Source organism: Musa acuminata, chromosome BXJ3-10, assembly GCF_036884655.1.
Source record: "Musa acuminata AAA Group cultivar baxijiao chromosome BXJ3-10, Cavendish_Baxijiao_AAA, whole genome shotgun sequence".
Taxonomy (NCBI): Eukaryota; Viridiplantae; Streptophyta; class Magnoliopsida; order Zingiberales; family Musaceae; genus Musa; species Musa acuminata.
Window position 1 is genome coordinate 21,778,327 of NC_088358.1, and position 24,233 is coordinate 21,802,559.

Here is a 24,233-nt window from a genome sequence, read left to right on the forward strand (position 1 = left end):
AAAAATTCTTGAAAGAAGAACGAGTTTGAACCCCTTTTGTTGTATCTCCTATAATTAGCTCCTTTGGATGAGCATCTACATACTTCCATTCTTTGGGCAAAGAAATTTAGGAAGAAGATGCATTCAAATGGCTATTTTGAGGAGGGGGTTCGTTTAAATTCAAATTATCAAAACCAAGATCATCATCAAAATCATTTTTCTTTAAATCAGAAATTTCATTAAAAACTACATGAATAGACTCTTCTATTACTAAGGTCCTTTTGTTAAAGACACGAAAGACCTTAGAAACGGAGGAGTAACCAAGAAAAATGCCTTCATCGGATTTAGCATCAAATTTACCTAGGGCATCCTTTTCATTTAAAATGAAGCATTTACAACCAAAAACTTTAAAATAAGAAATATTTGGTTTTTTGTTATTCCATAATTCATAGGGAGTTTTTGATAGAGATGGTCTTATTAGGACCCTATTCATGATGTAACAAGCCGTATTTACGGCTTCGGCCCAAAAATATTTGGGTAAACTATGTTCATTTAACATAGTTCTTGCCATTTCTTGTAGGTTTCTATTTTTCCTTTCAACTACTCCATTTTGTTGAGGATTTCTTGGAGTTGAGAAGTTATGATTGTACCCATTAACTTCGCAAAAAATTTGAAAGTCATGATTTTGGAATTCACCACCGTGATCACTCCGAATTGATGAAATCATGAAGCCTTTTTCGTTTTGAGTGAGTTTACAAAACTTAGAGAAACACTTGAAGCAATCACTTTTGTGAGCTAAGAAATAGGTCCAAGTGTATCTAGAGTAGTCATCCACAATCACAAAAGCATATTTGCTTCCACCTAGACTTGTTGTATCAATTGGTTCAAATAAGTCCAAATGGATCAATTGTAATAGTCTAGTGGTGCTAATTTGATTTTTTGGTTTGAAGCTTGTTTTTATTTGTTTGCCTAGTTGACATGCATCGCATACCTTATCCTTAATAAACTTCATATTCGGAATCCCTCGTACTAATTCTTGAGATGAGATTTTAGATATTGTTTTCATGCTTGCATGACCTAATCTCCTATGCTAAAGCCAAGCATCATCATTTACGACGGAGAAACACATTTCATTACCTAGTTCATCAAGATTGATGGTATAGACATTATTTTGTTTTAAAGCAATCATAGTCATGTTATGATTTGGTTTTTCAATAATGCACATATTTGATTCGAATCTAACGATATAACCTTTATCGCATAGTTGACTAATACTTAAGAGATTGTGTTTCAATCCATCAACTAGTAAAACATCATCAATGGAAAAACTAAATTTGTTACCAATAGTTCCCTTGCCAATGATTTTGCCTTTGTTGTTGTCTCCGAAGGTGACGTACCCTTCTTCTTTGCTAGTGAGCATAGAGAAATGAGATGGATCTCCAGTCATATGTCTTGAGCATCCACTATCGAGATATCATCTCTTGCTCCTAGCTTGTGGGTTTGTCTACAAAAGAGGATGATTTTTAGGTACCCATTTGATTTTGGGTGCCTCAAAAATTGACCCACTAATTTTGTTATTTATTATTGAATCCTTTATAGTTCCTTTAGGAACCCATATTAATTTTCGTGAACTAATTTTCCTAAATGGACATTTGTAGGCAATATGTCCGGATTTGCAACAGAAGTTGCATTTCATATAAGAGGAAACATGTAATGTAGGTCCTTTTATGAAAGTGGTAGGATTTTGATGTAATCCTTTTACAAATCCAATTCCATTTCTATTTGCGATGTGACCCTTGTGTGCAAGGATCATGTCTAATCCTTTGCTACCAACCTTAAACTTGTTTAAGGTTTCTTTAAGAAGCAAATTTTCATTTTTTATTGCTTCTAAATGCTCACACTTAGAGCATGGAGGAGTTTGAAGATTCTCAAACTTATCTTGTAGCAAAGCATGCTCTTTCTTTAAGATACTTAACTTCTTGCTAACAATTCTACATTCATCAAATAATTCATGAAAAGCGATAGAGAGTTCTTCAAAAGATAAATCTTCATTAAATAAATCACATACCTCTTCTCCTAAAGCCATTAGCGCGTAATGAGCAACTTGCTCGGTGTTGGACTCCTCTTCTTCGGATGCGCTTGAATCATCCCACGTTGCCTTGAGCGCCTTCTTCTTTGATGTCCTCTTTTTGGCTTGAGGACAATCGTTCTTGTAGTGTCCCGATTTTTTGCATTCATAGCAAATCACTTGGTCCTTCTTTTGTTCAAATTTATTTTTTATATTATTTTTAAATTTGTTCTTTCTTAAATATTTTTTAAATTTTTGAGTCAAAAGTGCAATGTCATTGTCACTGTCCTCATCACTTGATGTTCCTTTCAAGTGGTCTTCTTGTGATTTGAGTGCCATATCCTTCCTGTTCTTTGGAAGGGGGTTCTCGAGCTCGTCATGAGCTTGACATGTCATTTCGTAGGTCATTAGAGACCCAATGAGTTCTTCAAGAGGGAATGCTTTAAGGTCTTTGGCCTCTTGAATTGCCGTAACTTTGGATCCCAACTTTTAGGGAGGGATCTTAAGATTTTAGTTACTAGTTCAAAGTTAGTAAAATCTTTACCAAGAGCTTTGAGTCCATTGATGACATCCGTAAACCGGGTGTACATGTCTCCGATGGACTCACTTGGTTTCATTCGGAAAAGTTCGTAAGAGTGCACAAGGATGTTGATTTTGGACTCTTTCACTCGGCTAGTGCATTCATGAGTGACCTCAAGAGTTCTCCAAATATCAAAAGCCGAATCACAAATTGAAACACGATTAAATTCGTTTTTGTCTAGTGCACAAAACAAGGCATTCATAGCCTTCGCATTTAAAGCAAAAACCTTCTTCTCCGATTCATTCCATTCGCTCATCGGAAGAGAAGATTTTTGAAATCCATTCTCGACAATAGACCAAAGCTCAAAGTCCATAGAAATGAGGAAGATCCTCATGCGAGTCTTCCAATATGTGTAATCCGACCCATTATACAAAGGTGGTCGTGCAATAGAGTGGCCCTCTTGCATGCCGGTGTAAGCCATCTTTCTTGGGTATTAAACCAAATATGAGAGATAACCTCGCTCTGATACCACTTGTTAGGATCGGAGCGGCACTAAGAGGGGGGGGGGGGGGGGGGGGGGGTGAATTAGTGCAGCGGATTAAAACTTCGGTTTTAGAAAAATCTTTCGTATGATAAGAACGAAACTTGAAAGACTTAACTTGAAAGCGTATTCTTGAAGTTGCGCAGCAAAGGTAATAAGGAACTAAAGCATGTAAGAAGGTTTGCAGTAATGTAAACAGCAATAATGAAATGCAAACAAGAGATTACGTCGATTTTAGAGTGGTTCGGTCAAATGACCTACATCCACTTGCGAGGCCCCTCTTCGATGAGGCTCCCACCTTCCACTAGCAAATCTCTTGAAATGGAAGGGTCAATACCCCTCTTACAACCTTTTACAAACAGCTCAACCTCTTACAAATTTTCAATAAGAAAGAAGGAGGAGAACTCTCTAGCAAATTAAAAACAAGACTTGCTAAGACTTTCTAAGACTTTTCTCTCAATCAAAATGCTTCTCAAAAGTTATCACCTCAGAGGGGTATTTATAGGCCTCAAGAGGATTCAAATTTTGGGCTCCAAAATTTGAATTCTCTTTGGGTTCCCGATACTGGCGGTGCCACCGCCCAGCCAAGCGGTGCCACCGCCCAGCGTTCGGGTGCTGGGAGGTGCAACCGCCCAGCCCAGGGAGGTGTCACCGCCCAGCTCTCAGGTGCTGGGCGGTGCTACCGCCCAGCCAGGCGGTGCCACCGCTTGGCTCTCTGATTGCACTAGTTTGGCTTAATTTTAGCCCAAACCATATCTGACTTTGGGCCCAGTTGGCCCCTAACCAGGATATAGGATTATCTCTTAATCCTAATCCTAATTACAAGTGAACTACATAACAAAAACACATCCTAAGCAAGCTTCCAACCGCGAACGTCGAGTCTTGTTTCGGCGAGCTTTCCGACGAGCTTCTTCCGACGGACTCCCATCAAGCTCCCGATCTTGTGATGACTTTAACGAGTAGCCGAGCCTTCTCGGTGATCTCCGTGAACCTCCGACGATCTCTTCGGCGAACTTCCGAAAATTCCGATAGGTTCCCGATTTCTTCTCGGTGGTTCCGGCAGCATCTCCGACGATTCTTCGGACTCTTAAACGTCCATCGATCTTGACTCCGGTATTCTTGCTTTGTGTTTTCTAGTTATCGTAGTTAATCCTGCACACTTAACTCAATAATATGGATTAGATCAATTAACCCATCAATTGATTTCACCATCAAAATCCGAGATTCAACAGCAAGTTTCGACGAGCTCCTTTGGCAAGCTTCTGGACTTCTCGGATTTGTTCCCGCAGAATCTCCGACGACTGTCCGAACTTCCGTCGAGCTCTCGAACTCCCAACGTGATCATTGTCATGACTCCGGCGCAATTCCTGCTGCATGTCTTACTTTCATCGTAGTTAATCCTGCACACTTATCTCAACACATACATTAGACAACAAATGACAATTGACTTCATCATCAAAATCCGAGATTCAACAATCTCCCCCTTTTTGATGATGACAATCAATTGGTAATGGAGTTAACCTTAACTCCCCCTGTCTATATGCCATACTTCTTGAATTTAAAAACTTTATAAATTCAAAAGACATATTCCCATCATGATTCCTATCATAATGTATCTCTTTGAAGATGATGTCAAGACTTGACATACATTTTCAAATATAACAAGTTTGAATGATGGTTATTGTAGCAATTCATCATATTGTAAGATATCGACATGTAAAGCTGTGAAGCAAGATTTTGATATCATTACATGATGTACACATTTCGAATATTTTAGCAAGTGTAGCATTGCATCACATGGTAAGATATCAGTTCGTACGATGCAAATTTTTGTTTGATATCTTGATACAGGGCATATGACAATCATATATTTCTTGGTGATGCAAGTATGGCCTAATCATAGCATCAGTGATAGCAACCATATCAACATCAGTAATAGCAACCATATCATTATCAGTGATAGCAGGTATGGCTTAATCATAACATCAGTAATAGCAACCATATCATTATCAGTGATAGTAGGTATGGCTTAATCATAACATCAGTAATAGCAACCATATCAATTCATATTTTTCTCCCCCTTTGTCATTAACAAAAAGCATGGTAGCATTATCAAAAAGCATGGTAGATGTGATTCCAGCAGGTTATCAAGCACATAAAGGAAGGCATGTCATATATAATACTTTGAATATCTCTTCTCCTTGTTATGTTAAAGTTGGTTGCTTGAAGGAGGAAACTCATTTTTCAAAAAGTTTTCATAAGAGTGTACAGGAAAATCCTATTTTTAGCATTCAAACCGAAAATAAGATGAACTTCTTACATGCATTCGGATATGAGTAAGCTACTGATTTTCAAAAACATTTGTCACATTAATTTCCAACATGTTATTTGATCAAGTGATACCAAGGCATGTAATAGTAATCAATAACGTCCGAAAAATAATTTTAACTAGTTTAAGTATTCGGACACATCAACATTCCTAATTCTCTTCTTATGAAATCAAATTGTTCTTCACTTAGAGGTTTTGTAAAGATATCAGCTAGTTGATGTTTCATATCAATGTCATATTGCTGACTTATAAACTACATTGGTATGTCACTTTATATTTATCAAGGCATAAGGTTTTCAAAACATTTAGTTTCAATGTAAAATCCGAGATAAACAACAAGAGATGTTTGTAACTTTGTATATGCTTACAGATCAGAGTAACATATGGAGTTTACAACATGTCAAGTAACCATATTAAAGACAAAGTCCTTCATGATGAGCAACATAAGGAGTTTACAACATGCCATATCAAAGACAAAGTCCATGAGGAGTTTATAACAACAACGGATGATTGTGTTCATACAAGCTCATTCATGAGGTGGAAGGTTAAAGTGCCTAAATAAAGAGTCAAATTGTCGATGAATTTGCTGCAGCTCAGTTAGGATTTGATCTTGTCGAAGTTCAAGCCGTTCTTGTCTTTGTTCGAATCGGTCCATCCGAATCCCAATATCTTCGACAGATGATGTGTGAGTTTGCTCAAACGGATGTGTTTCCTCAAAGGGACAGATCGGAGGAGATTGGGTACCCCTAAAGACTGGTGTTTCCAGTTCTGGTTCAGGTTGAGGGGGATCAGTTCTTCTTGGCATTCTAACCCAGTTACCGTTTCTATAAAAACATCTTAATCGGTGAAGTAGATTTTTATTAATTATGCTGAATCTATCTACTTTTATTACTTCTTCTTTCGGTAGTATTAGAATATCATAGGCTTTCATTATTCTAGTTATTATACCACCATATGGGAGCATCATGTCTTTCTTAGATAGTTCTAACATGTTTTGTTGGATAAGATAACTAAGACAGATGTCATTTCTTTTCATGATCATATACATAGTTCCTAATTCTAATTGGCTTACTTCATCATGATGATATTGTTTAGGAAGAATGATGCTAGTTAGGATGTGATGAAGTACCTTAGTGTTTAGAGGTAGTAAATGTTCACAACTTTTAGGAACAAATTCTAAGTTCGGATTGGCAAAAATTGTTTGTAGGGCTTCAACGTATGTTGTTCCAACATTTTCATCATCCCATGATCCTCTAAAGTAAAGTCCTCTACTTTTCATGGGAATGTCTATCATGTCGCAAATGAATCTATCCGTAATTGAAATATGTTGTCCTAAGAGATAGGTGGACATCCTTTCTTCTTCATCTACTAGTATGTTGTTGTAAAACAATCTTACTAGTCTTGGATAGATGGGTTCATTAATTTGTAAGATAGGGAGTAGATCTAAGTTTGCAAACCACTGGATTGTCTCTAAGTCTTTTAGCTCACTTAAATCTACGTATTTTCCCTTGTTGACATTCTTAAGTTCAAAAGAGGAAAATTTTTCAGCATGGTATTTTGAATCGAAAAGGGTGGAATCAAAGTCTTCTACTAATCTCCTCTTTCCTTTGTCCCTTGAGGATCTTCTAGATCCCATAACTACTGCTGTTTAGAATAATAGTGATGAGCAAAAGTAAATGAATCAAGAAACATAGTTTAAGGGCTTCTTAGAGAGTACCTTAATGAGATCTTCAAGAGAGGGATCTTCAAGAGAGGGAAGGAATGTTGATGCTTTGCTTTGAAATGAAGAGTATTTGGGATGCTAAGATGTGGGAAATGGGGATGGAGGAGGCTTAGGAGAGTAGAGGAGGGAAGGAAATGAGTTGGGGTCGGTTTCACCGCCGGCCCTAGCTTGAGTTATAAAGGGGTAGAGTTGCGGGCGGTTGCACCTCTGGCTGGAGCGGTGCAACCGCTTGCAACACGTGACAACTGGAGGTGCTACCTCCAACTGGGGCGGTGCCACCGCCTGGTGAACACTTGTTCTGATCTGAGAATTTTTCTATCTTGAGGAGAGTTTTCATTCCCAGTAATCAACTTTACTTACGTAATTACGTAAGAATTTTCATTTTAAGACAGGGACTTTGGCACGATCAAGGTAGATTTTTAATGTGCACATTCTCAATGTCGTACACATGTTTGTGATAGTTTCTTCAAGTTGATAAGTCTTGCAAGTTCGTGACAGAGTTAGTCATTTCATGATACGAGTTAAATTAGAAGGTTATGAAAGGATGAAATTGATGGGTTCGAAAATCCAGGGATATGTGAATTTGGGAATCATACGTTTCTAATTCTTGAAAAGTTAAACAGGATTGTATCTAGGTCGCATTTGTGATTTTACCCTTGTTGTTGTTTCCGAAGGTGACATAGCCTTCGTCTTTGCTAGTGAGCTTAGAGAATTGAGATGGATCTCCGGTCATATGCCTTGCTCCTAGCTTGCGATGGTGTGGGTTTCTACAAGAAAGGATGATTTTTAGGTACCCATTTGCTTTTGGGTGCCTCAAAGATAGATCTACATTGTTTATCATGTTGCACAGAATTTATCATGGTTCCTTTAGGAACCCAAATCAATTTGTTTAGACTAATTTTCTTGAATGGACAATAATGCGTCTTGTGTCCAATTTTGCAACAAAAGTTACATTTTGCTTGGTGTTGAACATGTAAGATGGGGCATTTTATAAAGGTGGTTAGATTTAGGTGAGGACTTCTCACAAATCCAATTCCACTTCTTTTTGGAACGTGACCCTTGTTTGCAAGGATCATGTTCAATGACTTGCTATCAACCTCGAATTTCTTCAAGGTGTCCTTAAGTAGCAGGTTTTCTTTTTGGAGAGTTTCTAGATCATGACATTTGATACATGAATTTAAACTATCATGATATTCAATTTTTAACTTATCAAAATCACAAGTAAGACTATCATGCTCCTTTTTCAGCAATTTGTATTTTCTATTGATAATCTTGCATTCATCAAATAAGTCATGGAAGGCATTTAATAATTCATTGAAAGATAAATCAGCATCTAATAAATTTGTTACCTCCTCTCCGATGGCCATTAAGGCGTAATGAGCAACTTGCTCGGTGTTGGACTCCTCTTCTTCAGATGCACTCGAATCATCCCATGTTGCTTTGAGCACCTTCTTTTTTGTTGTTCTCTTTTTGGCTTGGGGACAATCACTCTTGTAGTGTCCCGGCTTTTTGCACTCATAGCAAATAACTTGGTCTTTCTTGGGTTCAAGTTTACTTTTAGTGTCATTCTTAAACTTGTTTCTTTTAATGAATTTTTTAAATTTTCTTGTTAGAAGTGCCAAGTCATCATCACAGTCCTCATCACTTGAGTTTTCTTTCAAGTGATCTTCCAAAGTTCTAAGTGCCATATCCTTCCTGTTCTTTGGAAGGATGTTTTCTTGCTCTTCATGAGCTTTGCAAGTCATCTCGTAGGTCATTAATGACCCAATTAGTTCTTCAAGAGGGAAGTTGTTTAGATCTTTTGCCTCTTGAATAGCAGTGACTTTAGGATCCCAACTCTTAGGAAGGGATCTTAGAATTTTATTTACGAGCTCAAAATCCGAAAAACTTTTTCCGAGTCCTTTTATACCGTTGACAACATCCGTGAAACGGGTAAACATGTCGCCAATAGTCTCACTCGGTTTCATTCGAAAAAGTTCGAAAGAGTGTAACAAAAGATTGATTTTTGACTCTTTCACTCTACTTGTGCCTTCATGAGTCACTTCGAGTGTGTGCCAAATATCAAATGCAGTTTCACAAATCGAAACACGATTAAACTCGTTTTTATCAAGTGCGCAAAATAAGGCATTCATAGCCTTTGCATTAAGAGCGAAAGCCTTCTTCTCTGAATCGTTCCAATCGATCATTGGAAGAGAAGACTTTGAAAAACCATTCTCGGCAAGATTCCAGAGTTCAACGTCCATAGAAATAAGAAAGATCCTCATTCGGGTCTTCCAATAGGTGTAGTCCGTCCCATTAAACATGGGTAGACGTGTAATGGAATGACCCTCTTGGTTTCCGGCGTAAGCCATCTCTCTTGGGTTTTAATCCGTTTGAGAGTTAACCGGGCTCTGATACCAATTGTTAGGATCGAGAGCACTAAGAGGGGGGGGGGGGGGGGGGGGTGAATTAGTGCAGCGGAAATCTTTCAGCAATTAAAAACGAAAGCTGCGTTCGTTCGATAAAAACTATTTTGATGCAAAAGCCGATTCTAAGATTACTTATGATTAAGTGCAGTTTACGTCTAAACACAGTTTGCGTCTAAGCGCAGTTTACGCAGTTTGCGTCTAAATGCGGTTTGCGTCTAAATGCAGTTTGCGTCTAAATGCATATTGCGTCTAAGCGCAGTTTGCATCTAAGCTCAGATTGCGTCTAAGCGCAGTTTACGTCTAAGCGTAGTTTGCGTCTAAGCGCAGATTGCGTCTAAGCGCAGTTTGCGTCTAAATACAGTTTGCATCTAAGCGCAGTTTACAGTTATAAATGGAATCAAAACGTAAACGTAAACTGCAAAGAAACTCGTTTGTAAAAGCGCAGAAGACAGTTTGCAGTTATAAATAGAATCAAAACGTAAATGTAAACTACAATGTAAAGATCGTACGAAAACACCGATTTACGTCTGAATGCAGATTCGGAAAGATCAGAACTTAGAAACTTGTTCGTAAAAGCGCAGAGAGCAGTAGCTATGTAGGAGATTTGCAGTAATGATAAAGTGCTCAAAATAAAAGCAAACCAGAGATTTAGAGTGGTTCGGTCAGTCTTGACCTACTCCACTTTTGGCTTCCTCCACCGACGAGGTCGTCGACGTCAACTAGAGGCCTTCCTTCAATAGGCGAAGGCCAACTGCCCTTTTATAGTTTCACTCCTTTTGACGGGCTCAGGAGACAACCCTTACAGAACCTTTCTCTCCTCTCTTTACAACTCAAGACTTGAAGAACAGAAAGAGGAGAACTTTTGGACTTTACACAAATTTGAGCTCTTAGAATCACAGAAAAGATCAAGAATTCGGTGTAGGTCTATCTCTTTTCAGTGCTGAATGGGTGGGGTATTTATAGGCCCCAACCCAATTCAAATTTGGAGCTCAAAACGATCAAATCCCGGAATTCCGGGATCAGGCGGTTGCACCTCCTGACTGGAGAGGTTGCACCGCCTGGCAGAGCTCGAAGACTGAGCCTCTGGGCGGTGCTACCTCTGTCAGGGGCGGTTGCACCTCTCTGCCAGAGCTCGAAGACCGAGCTCAGGCAGTTGCACCGCCTGACTGGAGAGGTTGCACCGCTTGACAGAGCTCGAAACTTGAGCTCTGGCGGTGCTACCTCCTGACAGAGGAGGTTGCACCGCCCAGTCTCGCTCGGAGACTGAGCCCTGGGCGGTTGCACCTCTTGGCTGGGGCGGTTGCACCACCCAGTCTCGTTGGGAGACATAGCCTGGGCGATGCTACCTCCCTGCCTGGGCGGTTGCACCTCCCACAGCAACCTGGGTCCGAATGGGTTGAACCATTCGACCCAATTTGAGTTCTTCAGGGGCCCAATTGCCCCAGGATTAAGCTAATGGGATCACCTCCCATTTCTAACTTAATCAAAGTGCTAATTACGATTATTTCCTAAGACATATTCTGCAGCTTGCTTTGGTGCGTCACTCGCTTCTTCCGGCGAGTTTCCGGCGAACTTCCGTCGATCAACCGATGAACCCTCGGTGATGCTCCTGCGGACTTCCGGCAAACTCCTGGACTGCGACGATGCACTTGGCAAGTTCCGACGAGCTCCTTTGGCAAGCTTCTGGACTTCTCGGATTTGTTCCCGCAGAACCTCCGACGACTGTCCGAACTTCCGTCGAGCTCTCGAACTCCCAACGTGATCATTGTCATGACTCCGGCGCAATTCCTGCTGCATGTCTTACTTTCATCGTAGTTAATCCTGCACACTTATCTCAACACATACATTAGACAACAAATGACAATTGACTTCATCATCAAAATCCGAGATTCAATAATATTACCACGTAAAATGAGTTTAATAAACCATCAGTATAAATTAGAGTTTCAACTCACATTTAATTTATTATAATAGAGGTGCAATTTTGACTTTTCAAAATGTTTCTGAGACGCTGCCATCACCGGAAACAGTTTTAAAAAACACGACCAGTCTCGAAGAAGTTTGAAGTCTCCATCGTGCGCCGTCCGGTATCGTCGTCACGTTAGCGACGAGGAATCACCGCTTGTTTGGTTTTCGGCGGACCGCGATGGACAAAAAGCTGAGCCTTGCGCAAACGATGATCTCGGCGGGAGTCTTCTCCGTTGTCTCTTTCTGGTGAGCTCCACCTCCCCGCCGAACTTTAGGGTTTAGGGTTTCGTGGTTCGGAGCATTAGGGTTTCTGGTCGGGTTTCTTCAGGTACGGCTTCATGTTCGGGAGGGAATCAGCTCGGAAGGAGCTGGGCGGCCTGATTGAAGACCTCCGTCGAAGTAATGCCGCGGCCTCCGATGCCACAACGAAGAGCTCCCAGGATTAGAGACCAAGGTACTGTGGACATGTGAATTCTGATATCGAATTGGAACAGTATTTTATCTTGTTGTAATGTTTAGACTGATCTATTTTATTGAAGATTTGCACTTGTGAGTTTAGATTGTTTCCTTTGTTTGGAGTAAAAGAAGGACGGATCACGGATCCGATTAAAAATTGTTCTCATCCAGAGATGCTATATTCGTAAGACTTCTTCTTCTTTAGAAATTAAACTTTCTCGAGCTAACTGCATTCTTTGGAGAGGTCAATTAGGAAACCCCACTAGGTTAGGATTTATTGTACTAAAGATTATATGAGAAGAGGGTAAGCAGAACAAATAGTGGTGGACCATTCAACAATCTGGTTTTTGTTTTGTCTGAAAGGTTGGAGCTTTTGCACAACCATTCAGCAATGTAGTTTTAGTTTTGGCTTAGAGGTTTGATAATAGAATTTGGAAAAAGAAGGCCAATCAATATAAAGGGTGATGTAGCATCTGGTAGGGCAATAGAGTAGGGAACCACTGTTTTATAATATTAGAAAGGTATCGGAATTTACATCATATTTCTAAATGAAAATCGAGGAACACAATGTACTAACCTTCCAGCAAACTTGACATATTTAGATGAGGTTTATTCTGGATATTTGCATTGTCACAACTTGAAATGTCATGTAGAGAGCTAAATACAACTCTTTGTGAAGTGGAGAAATGTCATGGGACCTTTTTTCCTTACATATTGCACTAGGTAAGTGCAGTCATTTCTTGTGCAGACAAGAGAAAAGAAAAAGAAGCAGAATTTTGAAATATTTGGTGGGAAGCATGTGCCTTCACTACACAACTTACAGGTCATATGTTACCCAGCAAAATAATGACAATTTTGCTGTTGAAGTTGGATTAGTTTTTCCATTAGAAAAGTGTGGCCAATGTGTTAAATAGGGATGGTCAAATGTATGTAGCATTTGCTTGCATTCGTAGTGGCTGTTGTGTGACTTGAAGCATTTGCTCGCTCCATGTTTTTTACTGTGGTAAATCATGTGCCAAAATTGCTTGATAAATCTAAATATCCTAATTATCTTATTTGCGTGGTTCACATCAATGCATTAAGATTTCTTTTGGAAAATTATTGAACTTATAGCACAATGCAAAATCAAGAGGAAGATAAGTAAACATTGTGGTGTCATTACTTGTCGATAGGTCAATGAAAGTAGAAGGTCCACTTCGTGTTCTTAGAAGTGCTTTTAGGTTCTGAATATTGTTTACTAAAAACTCAAAAGAAAATGGCTTCAGGTCCTCTTCAGACACTTTTGTGTTGTCTTTTAGAAATATTAACACCAACAGATCAGTTTTGGCCTATAGACCCTAATGGTGGGGACTTCACAATTCTAGTTGACCCACCAACGAGTTGTCTCGTCCACTCCTACTTAATGGTTACTTAATCTTATTGACCTTGACAAAAAGTAATGCCTAGGTCAACACAATAATGACAGCTTTCTTCATAAGCTTATTCATGAAAAGGATTGTAGCTACGAAGGATCAGAGAAGCGAGGTTCAGCGTTGAAGTTTTGAGATTAGTAAAGCATAGTAAACCTTAATACTGGATAAAAGATCAGTCCAACTTTTGCAGTGAAATTAATTCAGTTGGAAAGCCTTGTTTTTTGGAATGATGAAATTTTGCTATCTATCGATGAATATTCTGGTCTTGAAAATTTTAATTTCAGTTTTATTTATCATTTGCTTTGATCTAGTAAAGTTCTTTTTTGTCTCCCATAGTTTAAATATTCCAATGACATGTAAAGATATGATTGATCTTCTCATGGATCTTAATTTTATTTTAACTTGGTTGTTTCCATATAATCGTGTAGCTCAAATTTTCTGTTAACTTTCTTGTTCTTCTAATTCTACAATTTCTGTTACACTTATGTACATGCAGTGTATGGTGCCAAAAGAAACGAAGATACTTCTTCAATTGTTAGAGAGCAGCCTTTTCATGTCCTTGTAATTTTAGCTTTTTATGTTCAAACAAGCTCTAAGCAAGTCGGACGGCATTTTGGTATGTTATTTTTCTTCTTTTTCCCATCGAAGCTAAGATCACATCCACCCCTCAAACTACTTCGCATGCATTTTGATGACAGAATTGGCTATTTCATGAGTTTACTCCGTCGTAAAAAGACAAAAAAATAATGTTGTTAATGCATATCTTTGTTTCTCAGTTTGTAAAGAAGACCTTTATATATTGTATTGCTTTGGTCATGTCCTTTTTTAACCAAAAAATCAAAAGGAAAATTAAACATCTAAACACTGCTTCCACAATGCATCACTTGAAATTTGAAGTAGTCTGTGAGGAGTAAAATACATTGGTAATAAGTTTGATAAGGTTTATAAATATGTTAGACTCTTTTCTCACAATTTAAGCTTAACTATTTGAAGGCTTGTAAATATATTATGCTTGCCTCATCCACTTAAGCTTTGGGGAATGTTAGCAACCCTAACAAAATATTTATCAAGATTATTGTGTAGGACAATGTGATTTTTTTTTTTTTAGATATTTGTCCCACTTAATGTGAGATCAAAATTTCTCAAATGTTTTTAACTATCTAAAATTAAAATAATTTGAATTTTTTTTCCCTCTTCTTTTACAAAATTATTGTGAAGGCTTGTAAATATATTATGCTTGCCTCATCCACTTAAACTTTGGGGAATGTTAGCAACCCTAACAAAATATTTATCAAGATTATTGTGTAGGACAATGTGATTTTGTTTTATAGATATTTGTCCCACTCAATGTGAGATCAAAATTTCTCAAATGTTTTTTAACAACTATCTAAAATTAAAATAATATGAATTCTTTTTTTTCCTCTTATTTTACAAAATTATTGTGAAGGCATGTAAATATATTATGCTTGCCTCATCCACTTAAGCTTTGGGGAATGTTAGCAACCCTAACAAAATATTTATCAAAGATTATTGTGTAGGACAATGTGATTTTGTTTTATAGATATTTGTCCCACTCAATGTGAGATCAAAATTTCTCAAATGTTTTTAACAACTATGTAAAATTAAAATAATATGAATTCTTTTTTTTCCTCTTCTTTTACAAAATTAGTGGTCCGAGTTGAGTTCGGAATCGGAATGGCCTTCTCCGAGTCGGAAACGGCTTCTCCTACCTGAGTCACTTGCGTGCAAGGCGGGAAACGAAGCGGCCTCTCTTCCATATAACAAGAGGAAACCCCTTCGTCTAAAGGCCCCGCGCTCCATTACGACCGTTGGAATCAACTCTTTCCCTTCCCTCCTCTGCTCTCCCCCGAGAGACCCTAATCTCTGTTCCCCTTCCCCTTCCAAGATCTCTCCTTTCTTGGTCCCGCGACATGGCGTCGCCTCTGATGAGGCTCCGGGATCGAGAGTGGTACTCCCCCGCCTCCAACGAGCTCGCCCATCCGGTAATTCCCGAATCCCCTTCTGCTCATCTCGTTTTTCTCTCTCTGCTCGCCCTTTAAATCTTCGTTCTGAAAGGTTGGGTCTTGGTTTGAAGGGGGATCGGTTCATACCGACGAGGTGCTTGATGAATCTGGACTTCGCTCGGTCCTCACTGACGGAAAGGCGACGGAGGGAGCCTGCCGCCATCGACAGCCCCGTGATCTTGACCCCTAAGGTCCCTACCGCTCCGTCTTTTCTGATTAGGCTGCTTAGGCTTCTCGTTCTTGACCCTGTTCTGGCGGCAGGATGAGTACAGGAGGAGGGTGGAGGAGAATATGAGGCTCGATTCGGAGGGGAAGCCACGCAAGATGTTGGTTTTCAGAGGGAGCCCAAGAAACTCCAAACCCAGCGTTCTTCTTGTGGACGAGATGATGAAAGATCAGCAGGCGCGGCTAAGGCCGATCGATCGAATTCGTCATGTTCCCAAGGTAACCCGAAAATTCGACGATGCAGCAACTTCCTAATTACTGTAAGCTTCCTGAAGTCATCTGCTTTGATGAATGGATGCAGTCAGCGGATCGGATTCTGGATGGAACGGCACTCCTTGATGATTACTACCTAAACCTCATGGACTGGGGGAAGAACAACATCTTGGCAGTCGCCCTGGGGCGCTCAGTCTACTTCTGGAATGCCACGAACAATTCCGTACAGTTGCTGCTTACAGCAGCAGATGAGGACGATCACCCCACAAGCATTGCCTGGTCCATGGATGCCAAGACCGTGGCCGTAGGATTTGCGAGATCCAGAGTTGAGATATGGGATGCCATAGAATTGCAGCAGGTTTGATCGACATCAACCTCGACCACTCTTGTCGTCTTCTTTGACCGACATACCTCTCAACCACAATTATCTACGATATCAGGTTAGAATCCTGGAAGGGCACTCGGCTCGAGTCGGCAGCCTTTCTTGGAATCAGAACGTCTTGACATCGGGCAGCCATGACGCATCCATAATTAACCATGATGGTAAGATCACAATTGGCTCTGTCTGACGGATGGATCACAACTGAATGCAACTTGAGGTTTCCTTGACTGATCTCTGCAGTTAGATCTTCCCACCACTTGGCCTCTCGGCTTAGAGCACACTCCGAAGAAGTCTGTGGCCTGAAGTGGTCGGGCGGCGGGAATCTGCTGGCGAGCGGCGGCAACGACAACCTCGTTCACGTGTGGGAATCCTCGAAGATGGGATCGTCAAAGTACCTGCACAGGTACAGCGACCACTGCGCCGCCGTGAGAGCCCTCGCGTGGTGCCCGTTCCGATCGAGTACGTTGGCTTCCGGTGGTGGAACTGCTGACCAGTGCATCAAGATTTGGAACACCCAAACGGGGAAGTGTACCGACAGCATCAACACCTCTGCGCAGGCAATTAGCACGACACATTCCCAAATCTGATTCTTCCTTCTAATCCAAGAACATGATTTCTACAACACCAAGTCATCGAACAGGTCTGTGCGCTGGAGTGGAACAGACACGAGAAGGAGATTCTGAGCGCCCATGGTTACAGTCAGAATCAGCTGAGCTTATGGGCATACCCTTCGATGACAAAGATCGCAGATTTAACCGGGCATACCGCCAGAGTCTTACACCTTTCTCAGGTAATTAATTAAGAAGCCGAAGCTGTTGATTGCTAGTGATGTTTCTGTGAATCTTCTTTTCTGAAACGTTCTCTCTCGCGTTTGTGAAGAGCCCGGATGGATGCACGGTGGCGTCGGCTGCAGCGGACGAAACAATTCGTTTCTGGAAAGTGTTCGAACACCAACCTCGACGTGGCTCTTCCAAGCTGGATGATGAGGATCGCCTATTCTCGCTCAACAGAACGCACATAAGATGAAGGAAATCTTTCTCTAGTGTAGATAGTTACTTCACTTCCAAAGATGATGGAATCTGTAATCAGTGCGATGAAAAGCTTTTTGATTCATTTGCAAATTATTGTTTCTCTTCTTGCAATAAATTGGATGCCACGGCGTCACTCTCCGTTGACAATAAGTTGGATAAATGAAATATCATATTTATTTCGAATATATATATATATATATATATATATATTATATATATATATATATAACTGCACAATTGCTTAAACAGACATTATGGCAAGCATTACTGACTTCAGTGACCTCTCCGATTGATAAGATACTATGGCTCATTGAGATATGCCACATCTAATATCATTGAATAATATAATAAAAATGTAAAAATATTTGATAATTAGAATAACAAATACCAATCAACATACGCTACTCTGACTAATATTTAAAATCCTTAATGTTAAATACATTCGACAAAAATGATCCCTTCGTCAAATGGAATCACTGATAAATCCCTTCATGTTTTGGATAGTTACTGGCTACAAATAACAAAATTTTGAAGACAAATGGGCATTCGAGTACTCGAGCTACAATTGTTCTTAGCATTTGGACAAATCTAAGGTTGTAATTTTAAACTAGCAATATTCACACAGTAATGTGCTGCAGTCCTGTTTTATCTCTTGCTCGATGTTCGACTTGTGGCTTTGCTACTTGGGTGGCTTGCCCTCTTTGATCTCTTGCTCGACGTTGGACTTGTGGCTTTGCTACTTGGGTGGCTTGCCCTCTTTGATCTCTTGCTCGGCGTTGGACTTGTGGCTTTGCTACTTGGGTGGCTTGCGGAAAGGGTAAAATATATCATCAATGTTGTCCTTTATGTAATTTCCCACTTTGTTCAGGTTCTTAGCCACACCTGAAGCTACCACTCCAGCATTCCTTCTAAACCTGCATTCACACAGACCAGCATTGCTCAACTTGGAACCTTTACTGCAAAAGAAATAAAAGGAGATAAATCTTCAACTAATGCATTACTTGCTGAGAAGTTCTGCCGAAGATTGACCTGGTTGGTGTGGTTGTAATGGGAATCGGGCGGTAGCATCTACAAGTACCACACAACAAATCACATATATCAAGATAATTATGAATTAGTTGAGAAAACCTTGACGTGCTTTACGGCATGAACTATGGGCAACCAATGACACTTGTAACTTGTGTGGTCATTTAAGTCACGGCAAAGATTTTACACTGATCAATAAGTGAAACCTACGCCTTAGTAATGCACAAGCTATAAATAACCAACAGGCAACAACCCTCAACTAACTTGAACAATTGTGCCATAATCATGGCAAAAATATTATGGAGGAGACAATGAAATGATCAAATGCAACATATAATTCATGGCAGGTGTTGTTATCCATTTCTGACTGACAAAAATCAAAGAGTAATTGGAACAAAAAGTAAAATAGGCACACTAAGTTTGACGATGTTCCTTTCTTGCTTGAATCATCCTATACGCTGACCAGTAAAACCAATTACCAACCAAGTTTTCATCCAACACATATCTACCAATCTTGCATCAGAACCCTCTGCCATGCAGGTCGCATTAACCTGCAAGCCAGTTGTAATGCTTATTTATATTATAGGGAAGGTACTATGACATTATGGCCTACTGCATTTATTTTATCAATCTGTTTACACCCAGAAACACATTCAAATTCTGCAGGAAATTTTCATTGTGTTTCTTAACCAGTGTACCATTTCAAATACAAAGCAAAAAAGAGTAAAAAAAACCTACTTAATTTCAAATAAGTTGGCGCAGAAAGAAATGAAGGAAAGATAAAAAAAAAAAAATCTACGACTAACTAGAAAAAATATCTAGAACTTTGTTCCCTCGTGTTACATCTGTAGGTGGATGGTGAATGTAACGGAAGATGATACCACAGACCTAGTATGCTGAGCTCCTGGAAGTTGGCCTTTTTCAATTGAAAACAAGGTCTTTAAGACTACCCTTCCCATCTTCATAAAAACTATCCACCATTACATTAGACATTAGAGTCACAATGCATCCCAGAATTTAACCTATTGCCTAAAAATGTCAAACTATTAAACATACATCATAATCATGTGAAAAGACATTCTAAAAACCAAATTTTCCATACAGTATAAAAAATTGAAAATTTTATAATATATAAAGTACCTTCTTTTTGAACTGGTGCAGCAACATGATCAGAGGTTGACACTCTTTTCTCCACTAATAGCTGGGAAGGGGAAAGGGTAGAAAAACAATCTCTTAGCTTCACGATATGATGCATGAGCATATGCGTTGCACTCATACAAAACTAGACAGTGGATCAGATATCTCTTGTTTATAGTCAACTAAAGAAGGCATATATTCACATTTCAATAATTAGCCATTTCAGAAAAGAAAAACTTGACAGTGAATCAGAATTTCTAATTCATATACAACTAAAGCACACATATATGCACATTTCAACAAAAGACATTTCAGGCTTTCCTTCTATTTAATTTCATAACTACTGTCTATGAACAATATCTCACACTGGCAAAATCTTGAGGTGCACCCCAAAATCCAGACAATGAATTGCGATAATAAGCCCCTCGATTCATACAGAAGTGAAGCACAAGTAAAAGCAATTAGAGGTTAGCTTGTACATGCGCTTGGGGTTGTGAGACTATGTTTTCAAGCACCATGCATTCAAACAAAGAAACTTATGCTTTCGAGAACCATGAGCTTGAGGTTCAGTTTATCTATTAGGAAGATAAACTTCTCCTTAATTGGGTTGCACCATGCGCTGCGGGTTCAGTTTCACTTCTCAAACCTAATGCTATTTGCACCCAAAAAGGGATGTTAAAACTTGTAAAGATATCAGTTCCTTCCATAAATACTTAAGCTTTTGGGATTATTGGCCAGCAAATTCAAAATTTTACCAGTAACTATGTATCACTTCCATTAAACAGTTGTTCACCAAAATGTAAGAAAGTGTAAAGTGTATGAGACATATACTTCTACAGAAGAAAGCCTAATTAACCAAAACACATATTAAACAAGGAATAACCTCAATGCCAGCACAAAATGGCAACTGTGCTCGGTGTTCTTGCTTATCATTGTTATCCATGAAAATGGAACAACCAATGCAGGCATACTTGAAATCTGACAGATCGTGCCCATCTTGTGTAGCTTTCATTTCAGACTCCCCCATAATGAATAAAGGTGCTGGTCATAAGAATTTATGGTTAGTAATTAATCAAGTGGGATACTCCTCATGCAAGATTTAACTGGTTGTGAGTAGCAAAATCTTATAAACAAAAGTGGAAACATAAACTGACCATAACAAAACCTTTTACAATTATATAGCAGGAACCAGAGATGCCATCTAAATTTTAGATGAACCTATAACCAAGGTTCACCGTACCGTACCTACGTTTCGACTCGAGTTCAGTATGGTACGGTACGGTGTACCAAGTGGTACACCGAGGTGTACCGAGGGTACACCTGATTTCACCGATTTAACCCTCCGAAAATATCTGAAAATAAAAAAAAAGTTAGAATAGGGTTTTCAAGTTACAAATAAATATAGTAATAGTATAAGTTTAGCAAAATCAATGTAAATTAGGTAAGAATAGTATCACATATCTTTTTCGGACTTTGAGGTAGTCTTGTTCGAAGTTCGTATTTCAGCCCTTTATAGATTGAAATATCTACAGAAAAATCAGTTGAATTATTAGACTATTTTGTTACAATATAAACTCTAAAATTCAAATGAATTAAAGAATCACATATAATCGAACAAATTTTGATTAAATCATCATTAAAATGACTAATCACAGTATTAAATAACTTTAATAAAACATAATTAAACTTATTTTACCATCATATATATGTTAAACACATAAAAAAAATATTAAATATATAATTTTAATCTAATATGATTCAAATTATGATAAAATCATCGTTTATCTACACTAATTATACGATTAATATAGTTAATTTTTCACTAATTACTTCTCTTTCACCACTATAAACATGACAAATACCCTAATAGGTATTAAAGACATTGAATTGATATAAAATTGAATAAATTTCGATTAAATCATCATTAAAATGATTAATCGCAGCATTAAATAACTTTAATAAAACTTAATTAAACTTATTTTACTATCATAAATATTATTCAATATTTATTATGCATGAAACGCACTAATCATAATCTTAAATATCATAATTACTCTCTAATTAAAGAAAACGAACACATACCTCTTGATTAGAAAGTTCTTCCTCTTAATCTTCTCTAATTAAAGAAAACGAACACATACCTCTTAATCTTCCCAAATCATTGTTTTATAGAGTTTAGGAGAGAAAAAAAAAGTTTGAGAGAGAGTTTAAGAGAGTATAATGAAATAAGGAAGAGAAGAATGGTTTAAATAGGAGGAGAAAGGGCTCCAACGGTCAAATTGACCGTTGGAGCACTATAGCACTGCTATAGTGCAGTAACGGTCGATTTCAACCGCTACCGAGTGGTACCGGACGGTACCGAGTGGTGCCAGGCGGTAACGGTCGAAATTTCGACCGTTACCGCACGATATTACCCCGTATCGTCCGATACGGGGTTTTTTTAGGCGTACCGCCCGATAGTAGGCGGTCCGTATACCGGTAGCCTGTCGGACCGGTACGTACCACCCGAATTTCGACCGTTACCGCCCGATATTACCTCGTATCATCCGATACGAGGTTTTTTTAGGCGTACCGCCCAGTAGTGGACGGTCCGTATATCGATAGCCTGTCGGACTGGTACGTACCGCCCGTACCGGACGGTATGATTCGGTATGGCAGACCTTGCCTATAACTATAACACATAGATCTTTGATCATATCAACCAAAGCATAACAATCCATAAATTGAATTTAGTGATATAATTCATGACAACTATCTGATATAAGATGGAGCGACGCATCACATCATAGTAGGATTGCTCTTTTGCTATCTCAATGACCAAATTCAACTGAAACCTCTCTTCTTGCAAAGGTAAGGTCACATATATTGAACCTCTTGAAACCTTGTATTGATGGGAGCACTGGGTAGTTCTTTCCTTTGACTTTATATTACAAATCATTTTCATGAAAAATCTCATCAATACAATATCCCACATGGTATAAGCCACAAACCTGTGTCATTTCATTCTATAAAAGATCATATTAAAAAAAATCTTCCAAGCACCATAGGGCATAACATTGTTTGAATGTCATGATAATGGGGTAATGGATCACATGCACAATGATGTGTAAAGCTGTAAACAACAAAAAGATCTACAGAACGCGTGAAACATTCTGGAACTTCTCGCATAAACGAACTTACACTAACTTGCTAGATCATATTGTTGTGGTGGAAATATTTGTCTCCATATGATGCTTTTGAAGGAAAAGATATCTGTCATCAATTGCATTGGAACTAGTAAGGATGGAATTAGTATCCATTCAGACTGACACTTTTGTAAGTGAAAATAAGTGCTGACTTTTTAGAGAGAAAAATATTTAGCACCGTCCAGAGGAAGTGAGCCAGCAGTTGTGGGCGGCACGAGGGAGGTGATGAAGGAAGTGCAGAGAAGGGCACCCCCCAAGGGAGGTGAGGACAGGGGTAGGTGACGGGTTAGTGTTAAGTGATTAAAAAAAGAAGAAAAAACGGTTTGGGATTACCACCCAAAAAGGAGCAGTTTGCATGCTAGTTCACGCATGGATCAGTAAATACCCAGTGGTATGAAGCGGTCTAGACAAAATTACATTCATTTCTCTAAACAGAGCTCCATGGTGAAAAAGATTCATGTCGCTGACTCCAAATTATTGGAACATTACTGCTTCTTAATGGATATTGTTATTGTACTTCAGTTGTAGAAAGAGCTCTCCCAATTTGCATAAAAAGTATCTGTTTTGAGCATAGCATATTTAAGGGCAGAAATATGTACCCCTATTTGTATATAGAGAGGCGTTCTGTTTGCCCCTAAGTGTTGTAAGGACTTAGATACCAGTGATGGTTACCTCGATCATCCCTGAATGGAGGTATATAATTGACTACCTCCAAAAGTCAATTTTACCATCGTACAACTTCCATCCATGAAATGATGCACGAAACAGGTTTTCCTACAGGTATAATGAATCAGTGAATGGCTGGCTATACATCCATAAGAAGATGCACAATTCAGGTTTTCCTACAATTATATTGAATGAGTGATTGGCAATTATTCTCTAAGTTTGTGCATCACTATCAATTAGGTCAAGCAAGACAATCAATGATAAGGGTTTTTACTTTATATGAATGCTAATAAAAAAAATATTTCCATTATATTCCAGAAAAAAAAATTCAATTTAAAACCAATTACAACGTGCACGAAGCTTACAAAACTTTCAACTAAAGCTTGCGTCTTTCTAGCTTTGTCAAAGTTATGCGGCTACGAATAGGAATCCCAGTTAATAACCTCAAACTCCACCAAAATTAGAGGCAAAAAGGAAAAAAAATTCCCGGGGGTAAACGAACCTGTTGGAAGAGTCCGGCTAATCCCAACGCAGACGGGATTACGTGAGTCGGATTTGAGGAGCGAAGAATAGTACAGACATCCCTTGCAGGATTTCCCCTTGAGAGTTCTTGCCGTAGCGGGCTGCCCTGGTTCGCCGCCGCCGCCTTCTACGCCCGGGTTTCCCGCACCAACACCGTCGGGTAATTCCTCCGCCATCCCCCCGACTCCTTGACCCCTCACTAGGTTTCTCGGTTCCACTCCACCAAAGTAATCTTTTTTCGAGCCCGGAGGCCAGAGCCGATGGCAAGAGGCAAAAAAATCTCCGGCACTGGCGAGAAAGGTAAGGTATGGAGAAGAAGACACGGCTTTGCGAGTCGTAACTTGCTCTTAAATAGGCGAATTAACTGGGATTGATGCACTCACTCCCAGTTGAAGGACGCAAGGTACGCTGCGTTGGG

General features: G+C 39.2%; 2 protein-coding genes across 2 annotated transcripts; one reads left to right on the forward strand and one right to left on the reverse strand.

Annotated features, from left to right (window-relative positions):
- Positions 1 to 13,900: 13,900 nt before the first annotated feature.
- Positions 13,901 to 17,429, forward strand: LOC135651127 (cell division cycle 20.2, cofactor of APC complex-like). The gene is made up of 9 exons (XM_065170952.1): positions 13,901 to 14,020; positions 15,074 to 15,407; positions 15,500 to 15,619; positions 15,690 to 15,872; positions 15,955 to 16,224; positions 16,307 to 16,409; positions 16,489 to 16,805; positions 16,889 to 17,038; positions 17,128 to 17,429. The coding sequence occupies exons 2-9, from the start codon at positions 15,336 to 15,338 to the stop codon at positions 17,272 to 17,274; spliced, it is 1,362 nt and encodes a 453-aa protein (XP_065027024.1). The 5' UTR covers positions 13,901 to 14,020; positions 15,074 to 15,335; the 3' UTR covers positions 17,275 to 17,429.
- Positions 17,430 to 17,622: 193 nt separating this feature from the next.
- On the reverse strand, positions 17,623 to 24,127 carry LOC135651045 (uncharacterized). The gene is made up of 5 exons (XM_065170827.1): positions 23,796 to 24,127; positions 20,326 to 20,483; positions 19,446 to 19,506; positions 18,281 to 18,347; positions 17,623 to 18,193 (listed from the first exon to the last, which is right to left on the reverse strand). The coding sequence occupies exons 1-5, from the start codon at positions 23,989 to 23,991 to the stop codon at positions 18,073 to 18,075; spliced, it is 603 nt and encodes a 200-aa protein (XP_065026899.1). The 5' UTR covers positions 23,992 to 24,127; the 3' UTR covers positions 17,623 to 18,072.
- Between the last annotated feature and the right edge of the window lie 106 nt (positions 24,128 to 24,233).